Below are 21,548 nucleotides of genomic sequence, written 5' to 3'. Positions count from 1 at the left end.
CAGAATTGTATTCTTTGATCATATTTATTCCGTCTGTATGTTAAGCAAATAATCCAAGAATCTGGATTATATGAAGAAAATGTGACATCAGGACTAAAGGAAAGACTCACAACTTAAAATAGCAGATGACACAACCTTGTTTGTTGAAAGTGAAGAGTATTTAAAATACTTACTGATGAAGATCAAAGCCCACAGCCAGGTATGGATTGCATTTCACTGTAAAGAAAACAAAAATCCACACCACTGGACCAATAAACAACACCCATATCAATGGAGAAAAATTGAAGTTGTCAAAGACTTCGTTTTGCTTAGGTCAACCATCACCACTCATGGAAGCAGCAGTCAAGAAGTCAAATGACATATTGCATTAGGCAAATCTGCTGTACAAGACCTCTTTAAAGTGTTAAAAGAGCAAAGTTGTCAGTTTGAGGACTAAGGTGAGCCTGACACAAGCCTTGCTATTTTCAATTAGCCTCATATGCATGCAAAAGTTAGACAATGAATAAGGAAGACTGTAGAAGAATTGATGTATTCGAGATATGGTGTTGGAGGAGAATATTGAAAGTACAATTGACTGCCAGAAGAAGAAACAGAACTGTGTGTTGGAGGAAGTACAGCCAGAATACTTACTCCCTAGAAGCCAAGTTGGCTAAACTTAATCTCTCATACTTTGGACATGTTGTTGGGAGGGAACATTCACATACCATATTCGGTAAGGTAGAGGGAGGGTCAGAGAAAAAGAAAAAGAGCCCCAATGAGATAGATTGGCATGGTGGCAGCAGTGATGGGCTCAGTTGTAGCAACGATTGTGAGGTAAGCCCAGGACTGGGCAGTGTTTCGTTCTCTTGTGCATGAGGTAGATATGAGTCTATACCGATTCAATGACACCAGACCACGGAGTGGCGGGGTGAGAGGTGTCTGGAGACCAGGTCGATGGGGAGACTCTGCCAGGCGGGAAGAGACTTCAGGGGCTGGGGCCAGGCTGTCATACTTACCCCCGCACGCGAGAGAGCCTTCCTAGCCTTACCATTGGATCTTGGCTTAGAGGTGGGGTCGAGCACCTTCCTAGCCTAACCGTTGGATCTTGGCTTAGAGGCGGGGTCGACCAACTTAAAGACCGACAAGCCCAGCCCAAAGCATCTCACTACAACCCAGTCACCCCTGCTGCACTTCTGCCTCTTAATTGACATCCAAGGACAGAAATCCCGCCTTTGAGCCAGACTTAAGGGCCCTAGCACAAGGAGAGTCCTATTTAACAGCAACCACGCAACCGCCACTCGTCTGTCTGTCGTGCTGTGGTGGTTTAAATTGCTGTGATTCTGAAGGCTATACCACCGGTATTTTAAATAACCAGCAGGGTCACCCATGGTGGACAGGTTTCAGATGAGCTTTCAAACAAAGACAGACTAGGAAGAAAGAGTGAGAAACTACTTCCGAATCGCTAGTCACTGTGAAATTGTCAGATACAGGACTGTAAAGTGGGAAGGCACTCAGAATGCGACTGGGCAAAAATGCCTCCTTCAAGTAGAGAAAAGCTCACAGAACCTTCATTTGCTAATGGACCACAAATCAAAATGAAGAGAAACAGCTGTAAACATCCATTGAAAAAGAGGAAGACCCTCAACGAGATGGATCAGCCAGGTGACATCATTGATGGCGTCAAGTGTGGCAGCGGTAGTGAGGTTGGCCCAGGATCGGGCATTGTTTCATTCTGCTGTGCATGGGGTCGCTATGAGTCGGTTCCGACTCGATGGCACGTGACAACAACAACAACTACTACTATTAATCCTTCCTCTTTGTTTCCAGTCTTTACATTTTAGTTGTCAGTGATTATCAGTATATTTTCATTACATGTTTGGTTACGTTCAGACTGAAGAAGTTGTTGTAGAATTCAATTTTATTATCACTGATTTTGGTTTGTACATAAAAGTGAATAATAGTGGTATTAACTGGTCTCAGATATTATCTTTAGTCTGTGGATATTATCCTGTCACAGACAGCATTATACTTCAGGATAGATTGTGAAATGTTCTTAGTGATGATGAATGTGATGCCATTCTTCTTTGATTTGTCATTCCCAGCATAGTAAACCATATGATTGTCAGGTTCAAAATACTATTACTAGTCCATTTCAGGTCCTTACGCCTAAAATATTGATCTATATGCATTCCTTTTCATTTTTGACAACTTCTAATTTTCCTAGATTTATACTTTGTACATTCCATGTTCCTGTTATTAATGGATGCTTTTGATTGTGTGGATCATGACAAGCTCTGGACAACATTGCCAAGTATGAGTATTCCTAAACACTTAATTGTGTTCATGAAGAATCTGAACATGGACCAAGAGGCAGTTGTTCGAACAAAACATGGGAACACTGAATGGCTTAAAATTAAGAAAGGTGCAACTTAATTAAGAGCATGTATACAAAACCAACAGCCTTCATTACTCTCAGTGGAGAGAAGCTGAAAGCCTTCCCTCTGCTAACAGGAACCAGACAAGGATGTCCTTTGTCACCACTCCTATTCAATATTGTGCTGGAAGTCTTAGCAAGAGCTATACACAGGAAAATGAAAAACATCCAAATTGGCAAAGAGAAAGTAAAACTCTTATTTGCAGACGATACGATCCTATGTGTAGAAACCCCAAAGACTCAGTAGAAACACTACTAGACCTCATTGGAAGATTCAGCAAAGTGGCAGGATATAAGATCAGCATACAAAAATCAGTTGCATTCCTCTATACCAAAAACGACAATGCTGAAAAGGACATTAGGAAAGCAATACCATTTACAATAGCCACCCAAAGGATGAAATATCTAGGAATAAATGTAGCCAGAGAAACAAAGGACTTATACAAAGAAAACTACAAAACACTACTACAAGAAACCAAAAGTGACCTACAAAAATGGAAGAATGTACCATGCTCCTAGATAAGAAGACTTAACATTGTGAAAATATCAATACTGCCCAAAGCAATTTATACATATAATGCAATCCCAATCCAGATTTCAATGCATTCTTCAAAGAGATGGAAAAAACAATTACAAACTTTATATGGAAAGCAAAGAGACCCAGAATAAGCAAAGCACTGCTTAAGAAGATGAGTAAGGTTGGAAACCTCTCACCCCCTGACTTCAAAATTTGTTACACGGCTAGCTTGGTACTGGTACAATGAAAGATACATAGATCAATGGAACAGAATCAACAATCCAGAAATTAACCCATCTACATACAGCCAACTGATTTTTGACAAAACACGTAAATATCTCGCATGGAGAGGTGATAGTCTCTTCAACAGATGGTGCTGGCTGAACTGGAAAACGATATGTTAAAAGATTGAAACAAGACCTTCAACACATGCCATGTACAAAAGCGAAACTCAGAATGGATTAAAGACCTAAATGTGAATCCCAGAATTATGAAGGCAATCAATGAAAAAAATTTGACAAATGTGAGGTCACTAATTCAGGGAATACACAAACTACCAAACATTTTGAAAACTACCCAAACAAAAGCAGAGAAAATAGATGATTGGGACATACTAAAAATTAAAAATTTATGTGCACCAGAAGAGTAAAAAGGGAACCCACAGAATGGGAAAAAATCTTTTGCAATGACATACAAGACAAGGAACTTATTTCTAAAATATATAGGAAACTACAACACCTCTACAAGAAACAGGCAAATAACCCAATTAAAAAATGGGCATGGGACATGAACAGACACTTCACCAAGGAGGAGATCCAGGCACCCAATAAACATATAAAGAAATGTTCACAATCATTAGCCATTGCTGTTGTGGTTAATAGGTGCCTTTGAGTCGGTACTGACTCATAGCGGCCTTATGCACAGCAGAACGAAACACTGCCCGATCCTAGGCCAACCTCACTACAGTTGCCACACTTGAATTAGAGAGATGCAAATCAAAACAACAATGAGGTATCATCTCATACCAGCAATAACAGCAAAGATAAAAAAATTAGAGGACAATAAATGCTGGTGGGGAGGTGGAGAGACGGGACACTCCTGCATTGCTGGTGGGATTGCAAAATGGTCCAACCTCTCTAGAATGCAATATGGCACTTCCTCAGAATGCTGGAAATAGAAATACCTTTTGATCCAGCAATTCCTCTACTTGGTATTTACCCTAAAGAACAAGAAATACAAGCCATAACACAAGTAGATATATACACAGAGTGTTCATAGCAGCATTATTTACAGTAGCAAAAAGACGGAAACAGCTTAAGTGCCCATCAACTGAAGAATGGATAAATAAACTGTGGTACATACAATGGAATATTATGCTACCTTGAAGAATAACAAGGAAGCTGCAAGCCACCGCATTAACATGGATGAAACTTGACAACATTTTGTTCAGTAAAATTTGTTGTTAGGTACTGTCGAGTAGATTCCAACCCATAGCGACCCTGTACAGGGTTTCCGAGGCTGTAAATCTTTGTGGGAGCAGAAAGCCTCATCTTTCTCCCATGGAATAGCTGGTAGTTTTGAATGTCTGACCTTAAGGTTTGCAGCCTGATTCATAACCACTATGCTACCAGAGCTCCTGGGGAAATATGTCAGTCACAAAAGGAGAAATACTGCATAGGGCCACTACTATAAAAGACTAAGAAAAAGAACCCGTAGTAAGGGGCGGGGGGTGTTCATTGCTTGTTGCTGGGATGTGGGGGATGAGTTGAGGGGAGGGAGGGGCAGGTGGAGAACAGGGTAAGGAATAGACACAGGATAGTTTGAGTGCTAGGGATGGGGGCAATACACAAGAAGGGGGGGAGGGGAAAGAAAGAACAAAGCAGACAGAAAAACAGGCAGGTTTGCATGGGCTAAGTGGGACAGAGGTAAAGAATGATGTATGCACAACCTTGGAACAACAGGGCTCTGGGATACAGGAATTGAGACATGGTTAGAATGGGGGAAAAGGAGGAAATAATGTTAAGATGCTTGGTTGTCTTTTGAATCTTGGTTTCCCTTGTCTACTATTATAAAATAGACACTTGAGGGGGGGAGAAAGGAATAGCTAGAAATATCACCATAGAAAGCTTGTAAGTCCGTCTTCTGCCTATAACTGATTGGAATACCTAAAATGGGGCTAAAATGTGCCCAGTGAAGGAGGCTTCCTGTAGAGTCTCTGCATTACATAATCCCATAGGTGGAATCCTGAACCCCATCCAGAATCTTCTGAGGTGGGAAATTTCCACTTGAAAGGCCAAGCAGACCAGCCTGGAGCGGCTAGAAGAACGGAAGATACTTCTTGAAAGAAAGACCCGTAGGAAAAATACAAAACAATATAGGCAGTCCGCCTGATTACAACAAGAACAAGCAAGTTGCACGCCCAGGAGACATCAAGACAAGTGGTTAGGTCCCCTCAGGGCAACCCCCTTCCAAGACTAAGACTCAATGGGATTACACGCTCTGATTGGTGACAGTGTTCCGTCACTGATAAGGGAAAGTGAGGGGAAAATAGCAATGGAGCTGCGAGCTAAGCCCTTACAACGTTCAATAGATTTCCTGTGAACCCCGGTAGAGACCTGGTTGGCCAACAGTGTGGCAAGACCTGGGGACTCTTGGGCCCAGAGTCAGTGACATAGTCACAGAGAACTAGACTGGAGAGTCAAGTGTCCAGCTGATAAGAAAAGAGACCATAAGCATAAGAACACCCACACTTGCAGATAATACCCACTTGACCTGGCTTCGTTGACAGGATGATCAGAACTCAACTAGAAGAAGAAAGAAGAGTAATCTGATACAATTTGATGAAGTTGACCTACACCTATGGATGCAGTAGCTCAAAAGAGGGAATAAGTCTTTACAGCAAGGATCATTCCCACTCCCCCCATACACAGAGTAGACAGGGATGGGTAACTTGGACATTGGCTACCCAAAAGGGGGAGGGGGTTACAAAGGCAAGAAGTGACTGGTTTACAAGCTTTCAAGAGGGAGCCTAGATCCAGAGGGGGTGGAGGAAGGTAAAATCTCCACTGAGTAGTATTGAATCTGTCTGAGATAGGTCTCTTGTGATACAATAGTGAATAATTGCTATCAGGACTGATTGTGAGGGTTGGAAATATAAAGGTAGAGTTGTTGTACAGGAGGGGAGTGATTGACTTTTCAGTCTAGGAGCGGAGGTCCCTGGGACCATCAAGGAAAAGAGCGGAGAGCGGGACCCTACCCAGAGAAGCAGTGATGCCAGAGATGGAGAAAGAGAAGATAAAGTAGAGAGATGGAGCGGCTGGGACTTGAGATCCAGAGAAGGAGATAGGCTGTGTGCTGATGACGAGGGCAAGCTTGTAGTGTATACCCTTTGGTTGGTTGATGATGCATGGAGGGGATTGTAACCATGGCAATGAAACGATATATGCTAGGATGAATGTGAAACTAATGTTCTCCCATGTAAACTAGCACATAATTCACAATAAAACCTTTTAAATTTTTTTAAGAAAGTTGTGCAATAGCATTGTGTTCTTTCACCTTACTTAACCTGTATGCTGAGCAAATAATCCGAGAAGCTGGGTTACATGAATAAAAACGTGGCATCATGATTGGAGGAAGACTCATTAACAACCTGTGATATGCAGATGTTGCAATATTGCTTGCTGAAAGTGAAGACTTGAAATACTTACTGATGAAGATCAAAAACCATAGCCTTCGGTATGGATTGCATCTCAGTGTAAAGAAAACAAAAATCTTCACCACTGGACCAGTAAACAACATTCTTATCAATTGAGAAAAGATTGAAGTGGTCAAGGTCTTCATTCTTCTTGGATCAACCATCAACACTCATGGAAGCAGTAGTTAAGAAATCATGACGTATTGCAGTAGGCAAATCTATTGCACAAGTGTTGAAGTGCAAAGATGTTAGCCTAAGGACTAAGGTTATTTTCAGTAACCTCATATGCATTGAAAGCTGGAAAGTGAATAAGAAAGACCGTAGAAGAATTGATACATTTGAGTTTTGGTGTTGGAGGAGAATATTGAAAGTACCATGGATTGCCAACAGAACCAACAGATCTGTGTTGGAAAAAGTGCAGCCAGAGTGCTCTTAGGAGGCACGGATGGCCAAACACTTCATCTATCGTACTTCGGATATAGTGTCAGGAGGGACCAGTTGCTGGAGAAGGATATCATGTTCAGTAAGGTGGAGTGTCAAAGAAAAGAGGAAGACCTCTAGCGAAATGGATTGGCAAAGTGGCCACATTAGTGGGCTCAAGTGTGGCAAAAATAATGAGGTTGGCCTAGGACTGGGCAGTGTTTCATTCTGTGTGCATAGGGTTGCTGTAAGTTGGTACCGAGTCGATGGCATCTAACATCAACAGCTGTTGCTACTCATTTTTAGTTGTGTTCCACCAACAAATGAAAGTCCTGAAAGCTTTACTCCATTCATGTCATCGTAGTCAACTCTTGAGGAGGCAGCTCTTCTCCAGTCATATTTGAGTACCTTGCAACTTGAGGGGCTCATCTTCAGGCACTGTTATCTGGTGCTACTCATAATGTTTCAATATTCTATATTCTGGTGCTGACCGTTCACTACTGCTATTGTTAAGATTTTCGGTGGGTAAACATTCAGAAGTAGACTGCCTCTCCTTTCCAGTCTTAATCTGGAAGCTCAGCTAAAACCCGTCCACCATTGGGGACCGTACAGGTATTTAAAATATTGATCATGTAGTTTCCTGTATCACAGCAACATGTAAGCCACCTTAGTACGACAAACTGTTAGACAAGCAGTAATATAATTGGCATTATGTTAAGTGCTGTCCAATCAGTTCTGACTTACAGCAACCCTGTATAGGGCTTCCAGGGAACAGTTGGTGGGTTTGAACTGCCAACCTTGTGATTAGCAGTCCACTGCGTATCCTACAGCACCACACCAGGATCCATAATTGGCCTAGATGTAGAAAATACTAATTTTAGTATCAAAATACAGAGAACCTCAGCCAAATAGAAATCATAAGTTCCTTTGGGTTCTGTTCTAAGATTTAAGGTTTTTGTTTTGTTTTAATTTAATTGTTTGTTTCCCTTTTTCATATTGGGCTGAAATCTGACACCCTGTAACTTCCACCCATCGGTTCCAGTTCTATTCTCTTGAACGGCTTGGAGTAAGTCTCTCTGTTAGTAGGCATCTATCATATTTCCCCAGTCAGCTTTTTAAGAGTGAATGTCCCAAAGATCTCCAGTTATATAAAATAACACCCAGATCTATGAGTTTCATACTTATTTCCTTTGGACATAGCCTCTTTTATCAGTGTTTTCCCTAATACAGTTAGAATATGATGACTCTGGATTTAATTGTATACCACATTTCTCTGGTATTGTGCACAGCAGTGCAAAAGAAAAGGATCCTTACAAAATAACCCCATAGTTCAAATACACTAGTTTATTGGTGTAATTTCAATTTGTATCAGGTGTTTTATTTTTTCCTTAACAGCTGTATTCTCAACTATTTGCTCATATTAAAATTTGTAGTCAACAACAACAACAACAAATAGCTTTTGAAGCTCTCCTTTTTTTATAAGGGGTTTCTGCTGTAGTGATTGTTGAGTTTATTAATCAAGTAATCTCCAAAAAACAGATAGCATTCACATTCTAAAATCTATTGTTTTCTGTTGTTAAGTGGAACAGCTGGTGGGTTTGAACTGCTGGCATTGCGATTCCCAGTCTACTGCTGATCCTCCAGTGCCACATTTGATTCTATATGACATAGGTTCTCAATCTTAAAATTGAGGAATCTTAGCTGGAAATTAATTTGATTCACTTTTTTGAAAAATGTTTTTGCCTTTTTGGGTTCAAAGTATACTTTCAAAGTATCTGTCTTAGTCTCCTTTTTTTCTTTTTAACATATTAACAGTATGTGTATAATGAAACTCTGTAAGTTGGAAATTTTTTTCTAAAATAGCATTTAATTGTAGGTTTTGTACCCTAGAGTAGCATTTCTGAAACTCGCTACTATTGACATTTTTTTGGGTACTGTTGACATTTTTTGGGGTAATTTTTTTTTTTTTCTTCCATCAACCAACCAAAGGGTACACCCCACAAGCCTGCCCCTTGGTCATCAGCACACAGCCCCTCTCCCTCTCTGGGTCTAGCGTCCCCAACCACTCCATCTCTCCATGTCATCTTCTCTGCCTCCATCTCTGGCGCCACTGTTTCTCTGGTTAGGGTCCGGCACTCCTCTCTTCTCCCTTGATGGTCCCAGGGGCGTCTGCTCCAGACCTGCAAAGTCAACCACTCCCCTCCTTTTGCTACAAACGTCTTCCTTTACATTTCCAACCCTCACAGCTTCAGTCCTGATAATAATTATTCACTATTGTACCACATGAGAGCTACATCCCCATCTCCTTTCATTAATCCTGCTCTTCGGGTAATATTTTGTGGGAATTGCCCTGTAAATTGTAGGATATGTAATAGCATCCCTGATCTCTGCCTGCTATATTCTAGTAGAAAAGCCCCTACTTTCCCCACTGTGAGACAATAATATCTTCAGACATGTCAGATATTCCATGGGGTATAAAATCACCACTAGTTGAAAACTGTTGCTTCTAGAATTATAGGAATTTATGCTAACTTTGATAATAATTTCTGCTGAATTTTTCTTCGTAATTGGAATTTTTTGATCATGATTTCTTTGTAGACTTTTATGAACTATAAAATGTAATTTTACATAGAATTAAATACCTTGGAAAATTCTTAGCTTAATCCATCTGTTTTTGTTTCTAATACTGCTTATTATCCCAATTTTTTATCCTTTGTAGTATGATCTATAGCAGGGGTGGGGAACCATTTTTCTGCCAACATTTATAACATCACTCATGGGTTATAGTTAACTCACCCCTAATGTGATGGTCCTGGTATGGCACTGTGGGTTAATGCACTGGACTGCATAGTCAGTTTGAACCACAAAGTTGGAGGTTCAAGTTCACCAGCCACTCCTTAGAAACCCTATACAGGGTTGCTATGATTTGTAATTGACTCTGCAGCACTTAACAACAACAGCAGCAGCATTTGTGATGGCTGGAACTGCGATTGCGTTGGCAGGGCCAGACTAAATGATTTTACGGGCCTATGGCACTGTGGGTTAATGCACTTGACTGTAAAGTCAGTTTTGAACTGCAAGGTCAGCTGTTAAAGCTCACCAGCCGCTCCTCGGAAACCCTGTACCAGGGTCACTATGGGTCGGAACCGACTCAACAGCACTTAACAACAACAACAAAACGGACCACAGGCCAGTCGTTTCCCACCCTGGATCTGTAGTCTGAAGCATAATGTGTGTGCGCTTAAGGGATGAAAATGATAAAACCCTAATAAATAGGGTCTGGAGTAGATTGTTTGGTCCATTCAGATATTTGATCTAACTTAGCCCAGGATTAGATTACTTGTCATTGTACTTTTTATTTAACTTGATTGAACTTTAAATTCTAAACTTAAGTTGTGTTTTGTTTATTTTTGTGCTCTGTGATCTAGCCAGCAACCAGCTTCGGGTGTAGCCTATTCTCATCCAACTACAGTTGCTAGCTATACTGTGCATCAGGCTCCGGTAGCTGCTCACACAGTCACTGCTGCCTACGCACCAGCAGCCGCCACCGTGGCAGTTGCCAGGCCTGCTCCAGTGGCCGTGGCAGCTGCTGCAACAGCTGCTGCTTATGGAGGCTACCCCACTGCACACTCAGCAACTGACTATGGTTATACCCAGAGGCAACAAGAAGCACCACCCCCACCACCGCCAGCGACCACACAGAATTACCAGGTAAGAAAGCTGCTAGTCTCCAGAGTCTTTGGCTTTTTGTTTGTTTTGGGAGGTGTTGTGTGGGGATTGACCATCACGGAAAGCTTTATTACAAAGAAAATCAGAGCACACTGGAGGTCACTTATGGCACAAAATGACAAATACTCAGGGAGAGGGGATTGCAAGTGGGAACCCCTCATCATCATGTCTCAGCAGTCTTCCACCAACAGCTGTGCTTGGCTCAGAAACAACTTGCTGGGCTTAAACCAGTGACCTGCTCTGTGGGGGAAGAATGATGGGGCCTCAGGGAGATCAGTCTTTCTGAGCACGCTCCCTCCTGGACAAAACAAAGGGCATGGAGCCAGAACCAGGGCAGTCATAGCTGAGCAGACACAACCTTAAATGGAAGTCAAATAAGGCCCATTACATCTTTAAGGGCATTTCACCCTGATAATAAAACAGGAGGAAGAAGATAACACTGGACTCTATTGGATAGCCTTCCTTTCAGATACGGTGCTTTCAAAAGTTAAACATTGGGCGGATTTTTCCCCTCACTAACAGCAAGAAGCACACAATTTCCAAGCCAGCCTTTAAAAGCTTTTGTTATCTCTTACAATTTGGATTTTGAACAAAATTGATGGAGATGGGGCCAGTAGAATTCTGTTTGATCTGGAAATTTTCTATGGAGAGTTCAAAAGGACAGAGAACCAAGTTCCCAAGATCTTTTATTTTACTTAATTAGTATCTCTTCCTTTGGTCTCATTACATGGCCTCATTCTATGACAAAATAGCCAAGCCAGTGCTTTTCATATTTTGGACTTCTAAAATATACCTTAATGACAGAGGAAAACAAACATGTATTCTTAGTTCGTTTGGGGGCATAGTCCAACCATCAAGTTTCCTTGTTAGTATTTTAAACTAAATACCCCCTCTTCCCCACCATTGTCCATTCTCCTCTAATTTATATCTATATTGGCTTTCATGTAAGTCTTACAGTAATTGCTGGTTAAATATGTAAATTTCACCCCAATTTTTTTTTTTAGAAAAACGAACACTTCAGCTGATGACCCTTGTTTGTTCTAAGGCATTATATATTCATTGGAGCAAAGCCATGCCTGCTATTTTGAGAACCTAAACTACATGTTAAGTGCCGTAGAGTCAGTCTGACCCATAGCAATCCTGCTTTCTTTCTAAGGAGCAGCTGGTTGGTGAGCTTGAATCACTGACCTTGGCAGTTCAAAGTGACTTTGCAGTCCAGTGCACTAACCTACAGTGCTACACCAGTACTCCTAAACTATATGTTGTTGTTGTTATGTACCGATAGCGACCCTGTACAGGGTTTCCAAGGCTGTAAATCTTTTACAGGAGCAGAAAGCCTCATCTTTATTCCGCAGAACACCTGGTAGTTTCGAACTGCTGACTGACCCTGAGGTTAGCAGCCTGATTCATAACCAATTCGTAACCACTATGCCACCAGAGCTCCTTCCTAAACTGCATAGGACAAACAAATTACATAGTGTCATTTTTCAAATTATCAAGAGTGGAAATTCCTAGTATGCAACAAATTGATCATGCTTCATTCAGTTGCTGCTTATTCAATCTCATGAGAACATAAAGGTGTTTATTCTCTTTATAATATGCTATTTTAAAATAATGCGGGAGAAAGATGAGGCTTTCTACTCCCGTAAAGATTTACACCCTCGGAAACCCTGTACAGGGTCGCTATGGGTCGGACCCGACTTGATGGCACTTAACAACAACAACAAATTTTAAAATAATACTAGCTTTACTAGGCTATTTAATAAAATTTGTCTTAATTCCTTTGAGTCGTTTATTGTTTTTGTTGTTAGCTTTAAAGAATCTTAAACTTCTGATCATTCCGGACTTGCCCCAGTTTCTCCATATTCTTCCTAAAGCATAAAGGTTTACTTTGTAAAGTAAGAAATTGATGTATGAATCAAAAATCTTAGTATTTGCTATTAATAATATGTTAAGTTACTGAACAGAATTCCTTTTGACATATGTAGTTTTTATTATGTCACCAGAGACAATATAGCAGACTCCTGGTATGGTGCTGTATGGTAAACAGTGGATTGCTGACCACGGGGCCAGCAGTTCAAGCCTACCAGCTGTTTCTTGGAAACCGTATATAGGACCACATTATGCGTCGGAACCGACTCAATGGCACTTAAAAGCTGAGACAATATAATAAATCCCATTGTCTTTTTTTTTTTTTATTCCCATTGTCTTTAGTTGGGTTGATGAGCCATCATTTTCTAGGCCCTCCTGCCAAACCGCCCACTCCTCACTTTTTGCAGCACCAGAATTCACTCATACTTACCTTGATGTTTTACTGTCTTGGTGCTTTTCATGCAAGGAGCTTCAAAATTTGTGGAAACATTCCATTATCTTTAAAATGCATTTTCATGAACTTTTCAAATCCTCCTCATATATAGTATTACCTTTTCTCTTGAGCCCCCTTCGTCTTTTCCACCTCCACCTGGAAGGTCTTAACTCACAATTCTTTTAAAGGGTTGTTGTTGTCATTGTTAAGTGCTGTTGAGTAGGTTCCGACCCATAGCGACCCTGAACAGGGTTTCTGAGGCTGTAAATCTTTACGGGAGCGGAAAGCCTCATCTTTCTCCCGCGGAGCAGCTGGTAGTTTCGAACTGCTGACCTTGCGGTTCACAGCCTGATTCGTAACCCCTACGCTACCAGAGCTCCTTTTTTAAAGGGTTGTTGTTGTTGTTAAGTGCCTTCGAGTCGGAGCCGACCCATAGCAACCCTGTACAGGGTTTCCGAGGGTGTAAATCCTTACGGGAGTAGAAAGCCTCAACTTTCTCCCGCGGAGCGGCTGGTAGTTTCAAACCACTGACCTTGAGATTCGCAGCCCGATTCGTAACCACTATGCTACCAGAGCTCCTTTAGTAGTATATAAAATAACAGCTGTAGTAATCACAATGCTGAGAACATAGATACTCTTTTCTAATACTGTGCGGTCCAGCTTTAAAGTAAAAGTGTCCTGAATGTAGAAGAAAATTTTTACTTGCTTTAAGATGTTTCAGTGAATTTTCTGATTGTAGAATCTAAACCTACTGCTTGAAATGGTTTTAATCTTATATGATGACATCCAAGATGAATCTCTTTTGTATTGAATTTGACTATCTAGTATAAGCACTAGACTGCTAGCAACCAGCTTAATTGTAAGGCTGGCAGTTCAAACCATCAGCTACTCCTTGGAAACCATCTATAGGGTCGTTGCATCAGAACTGACACGATGGTACTTAACAACATGTCTAGATCTGGGTTCCTAGTATTTTAGGTTTTTTCTGTTATATTTTTATATAGTTAAGATGTTTGTTTTCCCTGCCACTTCACTCATGCAAGATTTTCTTTCATTCTTTTTCATTAGGATTCATACTCATATGTAAGATCCACAGCCCCTGCCGTAGCTTATGACAGTAAACAGTACTACCAACAACCAACAGCAACTGCTGCTGCTGTAGCTGCTGCTGCCCAGCCTCAGCCTTCTGTTGCTGAAACCTACTATCAGACAGGTGAGTTTCACTGTAAACTATTGAAATATACATGAATCAGTGTGTATTTTTAATGAAGGCATGCTGTTGAGTTCATCTAACTCATTTGTATGTCACCTTGGAGGCAGGTTCTAGCCATGTCCTTTTCTTTCTCTGCTAGAATGCCTTTGGATCACAGAGAGAAGGTCATGTAGACAATTCATAACCAGGTCATTCTCTTCTGGAAATATACACCAGTTTTTGTCTTCAGTTTACAGTTCCCTTCCTCTACAGGCCTTGTAGAGGAGCTGGGGATTGGAGAGAAGCCTTACAGAGGAAGCTGTATTAGTAACTTTTGGCTACATTCTTTTCTTTGTCTGAAATACCCAGAACATATTGCCAACTGGCCTTGTAACTAATGGAAATGTTAAGGGTCCATATTTTGAATTGATCTCTAGTTAAAGTGGGTTCCGTTACTGGTTACCATTAACATCAAATACAATTTTATGTAATGTACATACTTGTAGACTAAAAGATGACTTCTGAAAATAGGTAACTCCTTTATATATATATTTGGTTGGTTTTTTTTTTAATCACTGAAGGTGTTAGTAGAGACTTTGATTAGGAAAAAATAGAATTGGCTTCCAGTATTGGCTTTAATACTAGCACGAACATGAGATTTTTACCTTTCTTCATCTCTTTTCCTATGGCAAAGGTAGTTAACCCATATATTTTTTTAGGGTCCTTTTTAGTTTTAAGATTTTGAATTTCTTAAAAGTAATATTAAAGTATCTTGAACTATAATAAACATGATTTTTTCTCTTACAGTCTCTGCTCTGTTGATGTGATGCTTAAAGTATATTCAATTGCCTAGTTAATTGCCAGTCTTAATTGTACACAAAAGCATGAGTTAAACAGTCAGGCAACACTGATACAGTTATTTTAAGTTATGACATTAACAATGTGCCTTTTGTAGGTCATTTAACTCTTCTTTAACATTAGTTTCTTCTAATGTTATTTACAGCTGTAATGTGTGGATCAGATTTCATACTGGAAACAATGAAAGTTCTATAAACTTTTTTAAATGCTGTATATGTATGGGTCCTTTAATTGAGTATATGTTAATTTGGCCTCCTGATAGTTGGGGCTTTCTCAGAAATTACATTTGTATGATTAATAAGGACTCCTGGTGTGGCACTGTAGGATAAGCACTTGACCTCAAGGTTGGTTTGAAACACAAGGTCAGCAGTTCAAACTCACCATGGCTCCTTGGAAACCCTATGCAGGGTCCATATGAGTTGGAACTGACTTGGCAGCTCTCGACAATTAGTGACTAATTACTAATTTATTGATTGGTAATAATCCTTTCAAGATTCTTAAATATACACACTCCTCGCTTTTAGACATGATTAAGTTCCAAAGACCTAAGGTGAAAATCGATGTTATGCAAAAAAGGGAGAATGAACACATTACATAACTGGCAAACCACTGTGCAACGTCATCCAGCCTAGTTGACTACGTTCCTTAACCATCATAGCCAATGTTGCGTTCACCTCACATATCAACATCCATTAGTGCCAGACATATGTCCTTAATGCTCAGACTAATCAGATAGTAGATGTTTTACTATTGTCATAAATGTGAAGTGTTTGGGTAACAATAGAGTTGGTAAGTAAATAGTAGGTGTATAAATTTGTTTTGAATATGGTCAAAGATAGAAAGCTTAGAAGAGACTTTAATGATAGCCATTTAAGAGCAACTGCACTCAAGCTGTCGGCCTTTGTGAATTAAGTTAGGTCAATAGCATCCTGTTAGTTAGAGTTACATTGAAATTCACTACAGATAAATCAGTAAAATGCAGTGGCATATGAATAAGTTAAGCAATTAAATTTTAAGGTTTTTATAATGAATTGAAATACGTACTTTGAGACTGTCTTCATTCTAAGTCCAACTTTAAGCATAACTTTTTCTGGCTAGCCTAAGCAAACAACACATACCTTTTCTGAAAACTTATTTGTACCAATTGTAATTAGTTCTGTCATTTCAGTTAAGTTTAAAATTTTGTTCAAATAACCATTTTGTAGTATATGGAAAGTGTTTGAGAAAGACTATTCATATTAAATTAATTTACATGGACATAATGTTAATTCATTTTTGTAATAATAATTTTACCCCTTTTTACCAAGAAGAAATTACTGGCATAAAATTGACAGTTAATAATGCTTACATGTGGGAGTGTAGGATAAACACTGGAATGTAAACCACTAGGTTGGCAATTGGAGTCTACCAGCCACTCCACAGGAGAAACATGAGGCTTTCTGCTCCTTCAAAGGTTTACAGCCTCAGAAACTCTGTATCGGTTCACTATAAGTTGGAACCAACTTGATGGCACTTAACAACGCTTATATATGTTCTGGATTTTAAGGATATTGGTGCAGTGACTACAGTGGTTTACTCTTCTAATTTTCTGATGTCTCTTCCTATTTAGCTCCTAAAGCAGGTTATAGCCAAGGTGCAACTCAATATACTCAAGCTCAGCAAACTCGACAAGTGACAGCCATAAAACCAGCCACACCAAGTCCAGCTACCACTACTTTCTCCATTTATCCTGTATCCTCCACCGTACAGCCAGTAGCAGCTGCGGCCACTGTGGTGCCATCCTATACCCAGAGTGCTACTTACAGTACCACAGCAGTCACTTATTCTGGTAAGACTGATAACCTGGGTTATTGTTAAGTGGGTAAAGAAATTAAAAAGAGACTTAATATTAGAAGTTTTCTTGATTCCCCCCTCCCCTAGGACTATCTTTAGAGAGCAAGAATTTAATTAATTGATAGGTGTTAACATAAATATAGGGGTGCTGGTGTGATGCTGAGGGTTAGTGTTAGACTGCCAAGTTGGTTTGAACCACAAGGTTGGCAGGTCAAGCTCACCAGCTGCTCGTAAGAACCTGTGTAAGAGTTCTGGTATGGAACTGTAGGATAAGCACTGGACTGCTAACCACAAGATTGGTGGCTCAAACCCTATACAGGATTGCTGTGAATCGAAATAGATTCCATAGCACTTAACAACCTTAAATGTGTGTATGTGCCTATTGTGATAGTGGAATCACAGTGTGGAATGATTTCTTTCTTGACTTTTCCATGTGAACTTCAACAGTTAACAGTTAACGCTCAGGGAATACCACTGACATATATGTTAATTATTTTAGACCCTGAAGAGCTGCTTTTTCATATTTATAATTAGGAATGTATGATCTTAAAGCACCAGTTACCCTTTTCTAAAAATCCCTAAGATGATACATATGTAGTACATCTGTCTTGGCAGGACAGACAGCTTTACTAGCCTTAACTAATCATATTTTTTCCCTAAAGAAGTATAATCACTAAAATCTGTGTTTACTTTGTGTACTAGTTTTGCTAAATTACAGTTGAAGATCATTTTGAGAATTACAGTGATTAAATACTGCATTTTGTAGACATGTGCCCCTGTACATTTTTTAGCCCCTAATACTATGTCTTGTTACTTGGAGAATTCATGCTAACTTTTGCAGTTTTTCCCTGTAACAACTTTGTGTGGATGTCTAGCCTGGCAAATAACTTTTTTGTTTCTCATAGATTACATGTCTCTAAGGAGCTCTGGTAGCGTAGTGGTTACGAATCGGGCTGTGAACCTTAAGGTCAGCAGTTCGAAACTACCAGGCACTTAGTGGGAGAAAGATGAGGCTTTCTACTCCTGTCAAGATTTACAGCCTTGGAAACCCTGTACAGGGTCCCTATGGGTCAGGATCGACTTGACGGCACTTAACAACAACAATCTATCCCAGATCCTACTCTGGGTGCTCGTATTTCACGAAGCAGGGATGGGGTATTTGTTTGGAGTATAGAATACATAGGTGCAGATCGAGACAAGACTAGAAATGTCAATGATTTTCATTCTACAGAGAAGAATTACACAGTGAACACTGTGCTGTTCATTTGTTGTTGTTAGATACCTTCCATCCAGTTAGTTCCAACTCATAGCCATCTTTCACAGCTTGAAACACTGTTCAGTCCAGGACCACTGACAATTCTTGCTAGGGTTGAGTCCATTATTGCAGCCACTGTGTCTGTCCACTTCATTCAGGGTCTTCCTCTGTATTACTTACCCTCTACTTTATTAAGCATGATGTCAGTTACACCAAAAACTGGACTCATCTTACATATGTCCAAACTATATGAGACAAAGTCTCCCATCCATCCTCATTTCTGAGCAGCATTCTGACTGTACTTATTCTAAGACCGGTTTGTTCATTCTTCTGACAGTCCGTGGTATATTCTGTATTCATCAACACCATAACGCAGAAGCCTCAGTTCTGTGCTTTTCCTTGGTGCCCAGCATAAGAGACAATTAGAAATGCCATGATTTCCATCCGGAACATCTTAGTCCTTATGGTGACATCTTAGCTTTTGAAAAAAGTTGTCTTTTGTAGCACATATGATCAGTGTATTATGTTGTTTGATTCTTAGGGAGGGAGAGAGGAGAGGAGGTTGGCTGAAATTACAACACTAGAAATTTGTAGCCGTCCAAACTAAGGTGTGGGCAGCACCATACTCCCTCTGAAAGCTATAGCGAAAGAGCCTTTCTTGCACATCTGGCTCCTGGTGTTTGATGGAAGTCGTCCTTAGCATTCACTTCAGTCTCTGCCTCTGATGTCACATTATATTTTCCTTGTGTCTTGTTTTTTTCTCTGCCTCTTCCCTTCTTGTAAGGGCACCAGCCATATTGGATGGTTGTTGTTGTAAAGTGCAGTCTGGTCAAGTTCAACTCATAGGAACTCTGTATAGGATTTCCAAGGAGCTGGTGGGCGAATATTGGATTAGTGTGTGGCACTGTAGGATAAGTGCTGGGCTTTGACCTACAAAGTCAGCACTTCAAGCCCACCAGCTGCTCCTCAGAAACCATATACAGGGTCAGTATGAGTAGGATTCGACAGAACCACAGTTAACAACAACAAATCGAGTAAAAGCCCTGGTGATGCAGTGGGTTAACCACAGAGTCAGAAGTTCAGGCTCTCCTACTGCTCCATAGGAGAAAGGAGATGTGTCTGCTCCTGCAAAGACCCACAGTGTTTGAAAACCTGTGTAACATTTCTGCTGTGTCCTGTAGGGTCGCTATGAATTGCAATTGACTTGATGATAGTCGTTGTTGTTATATGTCATTGAGTTGGCACCGACTCAGCAACCCTATGCACAACAGAACGAAACACTGCCTGGTCCTGGGCCAAACTCAACAACGGTTGCCACGCTTGAGCCCATTGATGCTGCCACTTTGCCAGTCCATTTTACTGGGAGTCTTCCTCTTTTTCTCTGACACTCCACCTTACCAAACATGATTTCCTTCTCCAGTAGCTGGTCCCTCCTCACAATATGTCTGAAGTATGAGAGACGATGTTTGGCCATCCTGGCCTCCAAGGAGCACTCTGGCTGCACTTCTTCCAACACAGATCTGTTGGTTCTTTTGGCAGCCCATGGCACTTTCAATATTCTCCTCCAACACCATAACTCAAAAGCATAAATTCTTCCACGGTCTTCTCATTCAGGGTCCAGCTTACGCAGGTATATGACTCACGGCTTGTGTCAGATGCACCTTAGTCCTCAAGTTGACATCTTTGCTCTTCATCACTAAAAAGGTCTTGTGCCGCAGATTTGTCTAATGCAATACATCGATGTCTGGTTTCATGACTGCTGCTTGCATGAGTGTTGATGGTTGAAGTCTTTAACAACTTCAATCCTTTCTCTGTTGATAAGAATATTGTTTATTGGTCCAGTGGTGAGGATTTTTGTTTTCTTTACATTGAGACGCAATCTATACTGAAGACTGTGCTCTTTGATCTTCATTAGAAAGTATTTTAAGTCCTCTTCACTTTCAGCAAACAAGGTTGTATCATCTGCATATCATGGGTTGTTAATGAGTCTTCCTCCAATTGTGATGCCACGTTTTTCTTCATAGAACCCAGCTTCTTGGATTATTTGCTCAGCATATAGGTTGAATAAGTAACGGTGAAAGAATACAACCCTGTCACACACCTTTCTTAATTTTGAACCATTCATTGTTCCCATGTTCTGTTCAAACATCTGCATCTTGGTCCATGCACAAATTCCTCATGAGCACAACTAAGTGTTCAGGAATACTCATACTTCACAGTGTTGTCCATAATTTTTCATGATCCACACAGTCAAAGGCCTTTTACATAGTCAATAAAGCACAGGTAAACATCTTTCTGGTATTCTCTGCTTTGAGCCAAGATCCATCAGACATCAACAGTGATATCCCTCATTCCACGACCTCTTCTGAATCCAGCTTAAACCTCTGGAAGTTGTCAATGTATGCTTTCAGCTATTTCTTTATTACCTTTGTTGTTGTTGTTAAGTATCGTGGCATCAGTTCCAACTCATAGTGACCCTGCACAGGGTTTCCAAGGCTGTAAATCTTTATGGGAACAGAATGCCTCATCTTTCTCCCGCAGAACCGCTGGTAGTTTCAAACTGCTATCCTTGAGGTTGGCAGCCCTTAGTAAAACTTCATTTGTATGGGATATCACAGATACTCTCTGATGATTTCCGCATTCTGTTGGGTCATCTTTCTTTGGAATGGGCACAAATATGGATCTCTTTACAATCATCTGCCAGATAGTTGTGTTCCAGATATCTTGGCAGAGATGAGTGAGTGCCTCCTGTGCTGCCTCACTTTATTAAAAGATTTCAGTTTTTATTCCATCAATTCCTGGAGCCTTTTTCTTGCCAATTCCTTCAATGCACCTTGGACTTCCTCCTTCAGTATCATTGGCTCTTGACTGTATGTTACCTCTTGTAACAGTTGAATATTAACCATTTCCTTTAGGTACAGTGACTCTGTATTCCTTCCATCTTCTTTTGATGCTTTCTGCATTGTTCAAAAATTTGCCCAGAGAATCCTTCAATAACAAGTTTTGAGGCTTGAATTTTTTTCTTCAGTTCCTCCTGCTTGAGAAATGCTGAACATTCTTCTCTTTTGGTTTTCTGACTCCAGATCTTTGCATAGTTTGTTTTAGTATTTGACTTTGCCTTATCGAGCTGACCTTTGAAATTTTCTGTTCAGCTCTTGTACCTCCTCATTTCTTCCATTTGCTTTAACATCTCTGTGCTGGAGAGCAAGTTTTAGTGTCTCTTCTAACATCCATTTTGATCCTTCTTTCTTGTCTTCTTAATGAGTATTTGCTTTCTTATTGTATGATGTTCTTGATGTCATCCCACAACTCTTCTGGTCTTTGGTCTTTAG

General features: G+C 40.4%; 1 protein-coding gene across 2 annotated transcripts in view; it reads left to right on the top strand.

Annotated features, from left to right (window-relative positions):
• Positions 1-21,548, top strand: part of ZFR (zinc finger RNA binding protein) — a 114,084-nt gene that overhangs the window by 29,013 nt on the left and 63,523 nt on the right. For both annotated transcript variants that reach the window (XM_006873503.1, XM_006873504.1), the window contains exons 3-5: positions 10,473-10,755; positions 14,147-14,291; positions 16,738-16,956. In XM_006873503.1, coding sequence (XP_006873565.1) covers positions 10,473-10,755; positions 14,147-14,291; positions 16,738-16,956 — 647 coding nt within the window. The remainder of the gene's footprint in view (positions 1-10,472; positions 10,756-14,146; positions 14,292-16,737; positions 16,957-21,548) is intronic.

This window comes from Chrysochloris asiatica, unplaced genomic scaffold (assembly GCF_000296735.1).
Source record: "Chrysochloris asiatica unplaced genomic scaffold, ChrAsi1.0 scaffold00243, whole genome shotgun sequence".
Lineage (NCBI taxonomy): Eukaryota > Metazoa > Chordata > Mammalia > Afrosoricida > Chrysochloridae > Chrysochloris > Chrysochloris asiatica.
This window is presented reverse-complemented; position numbering and strand designations above follow the sequence as displayed.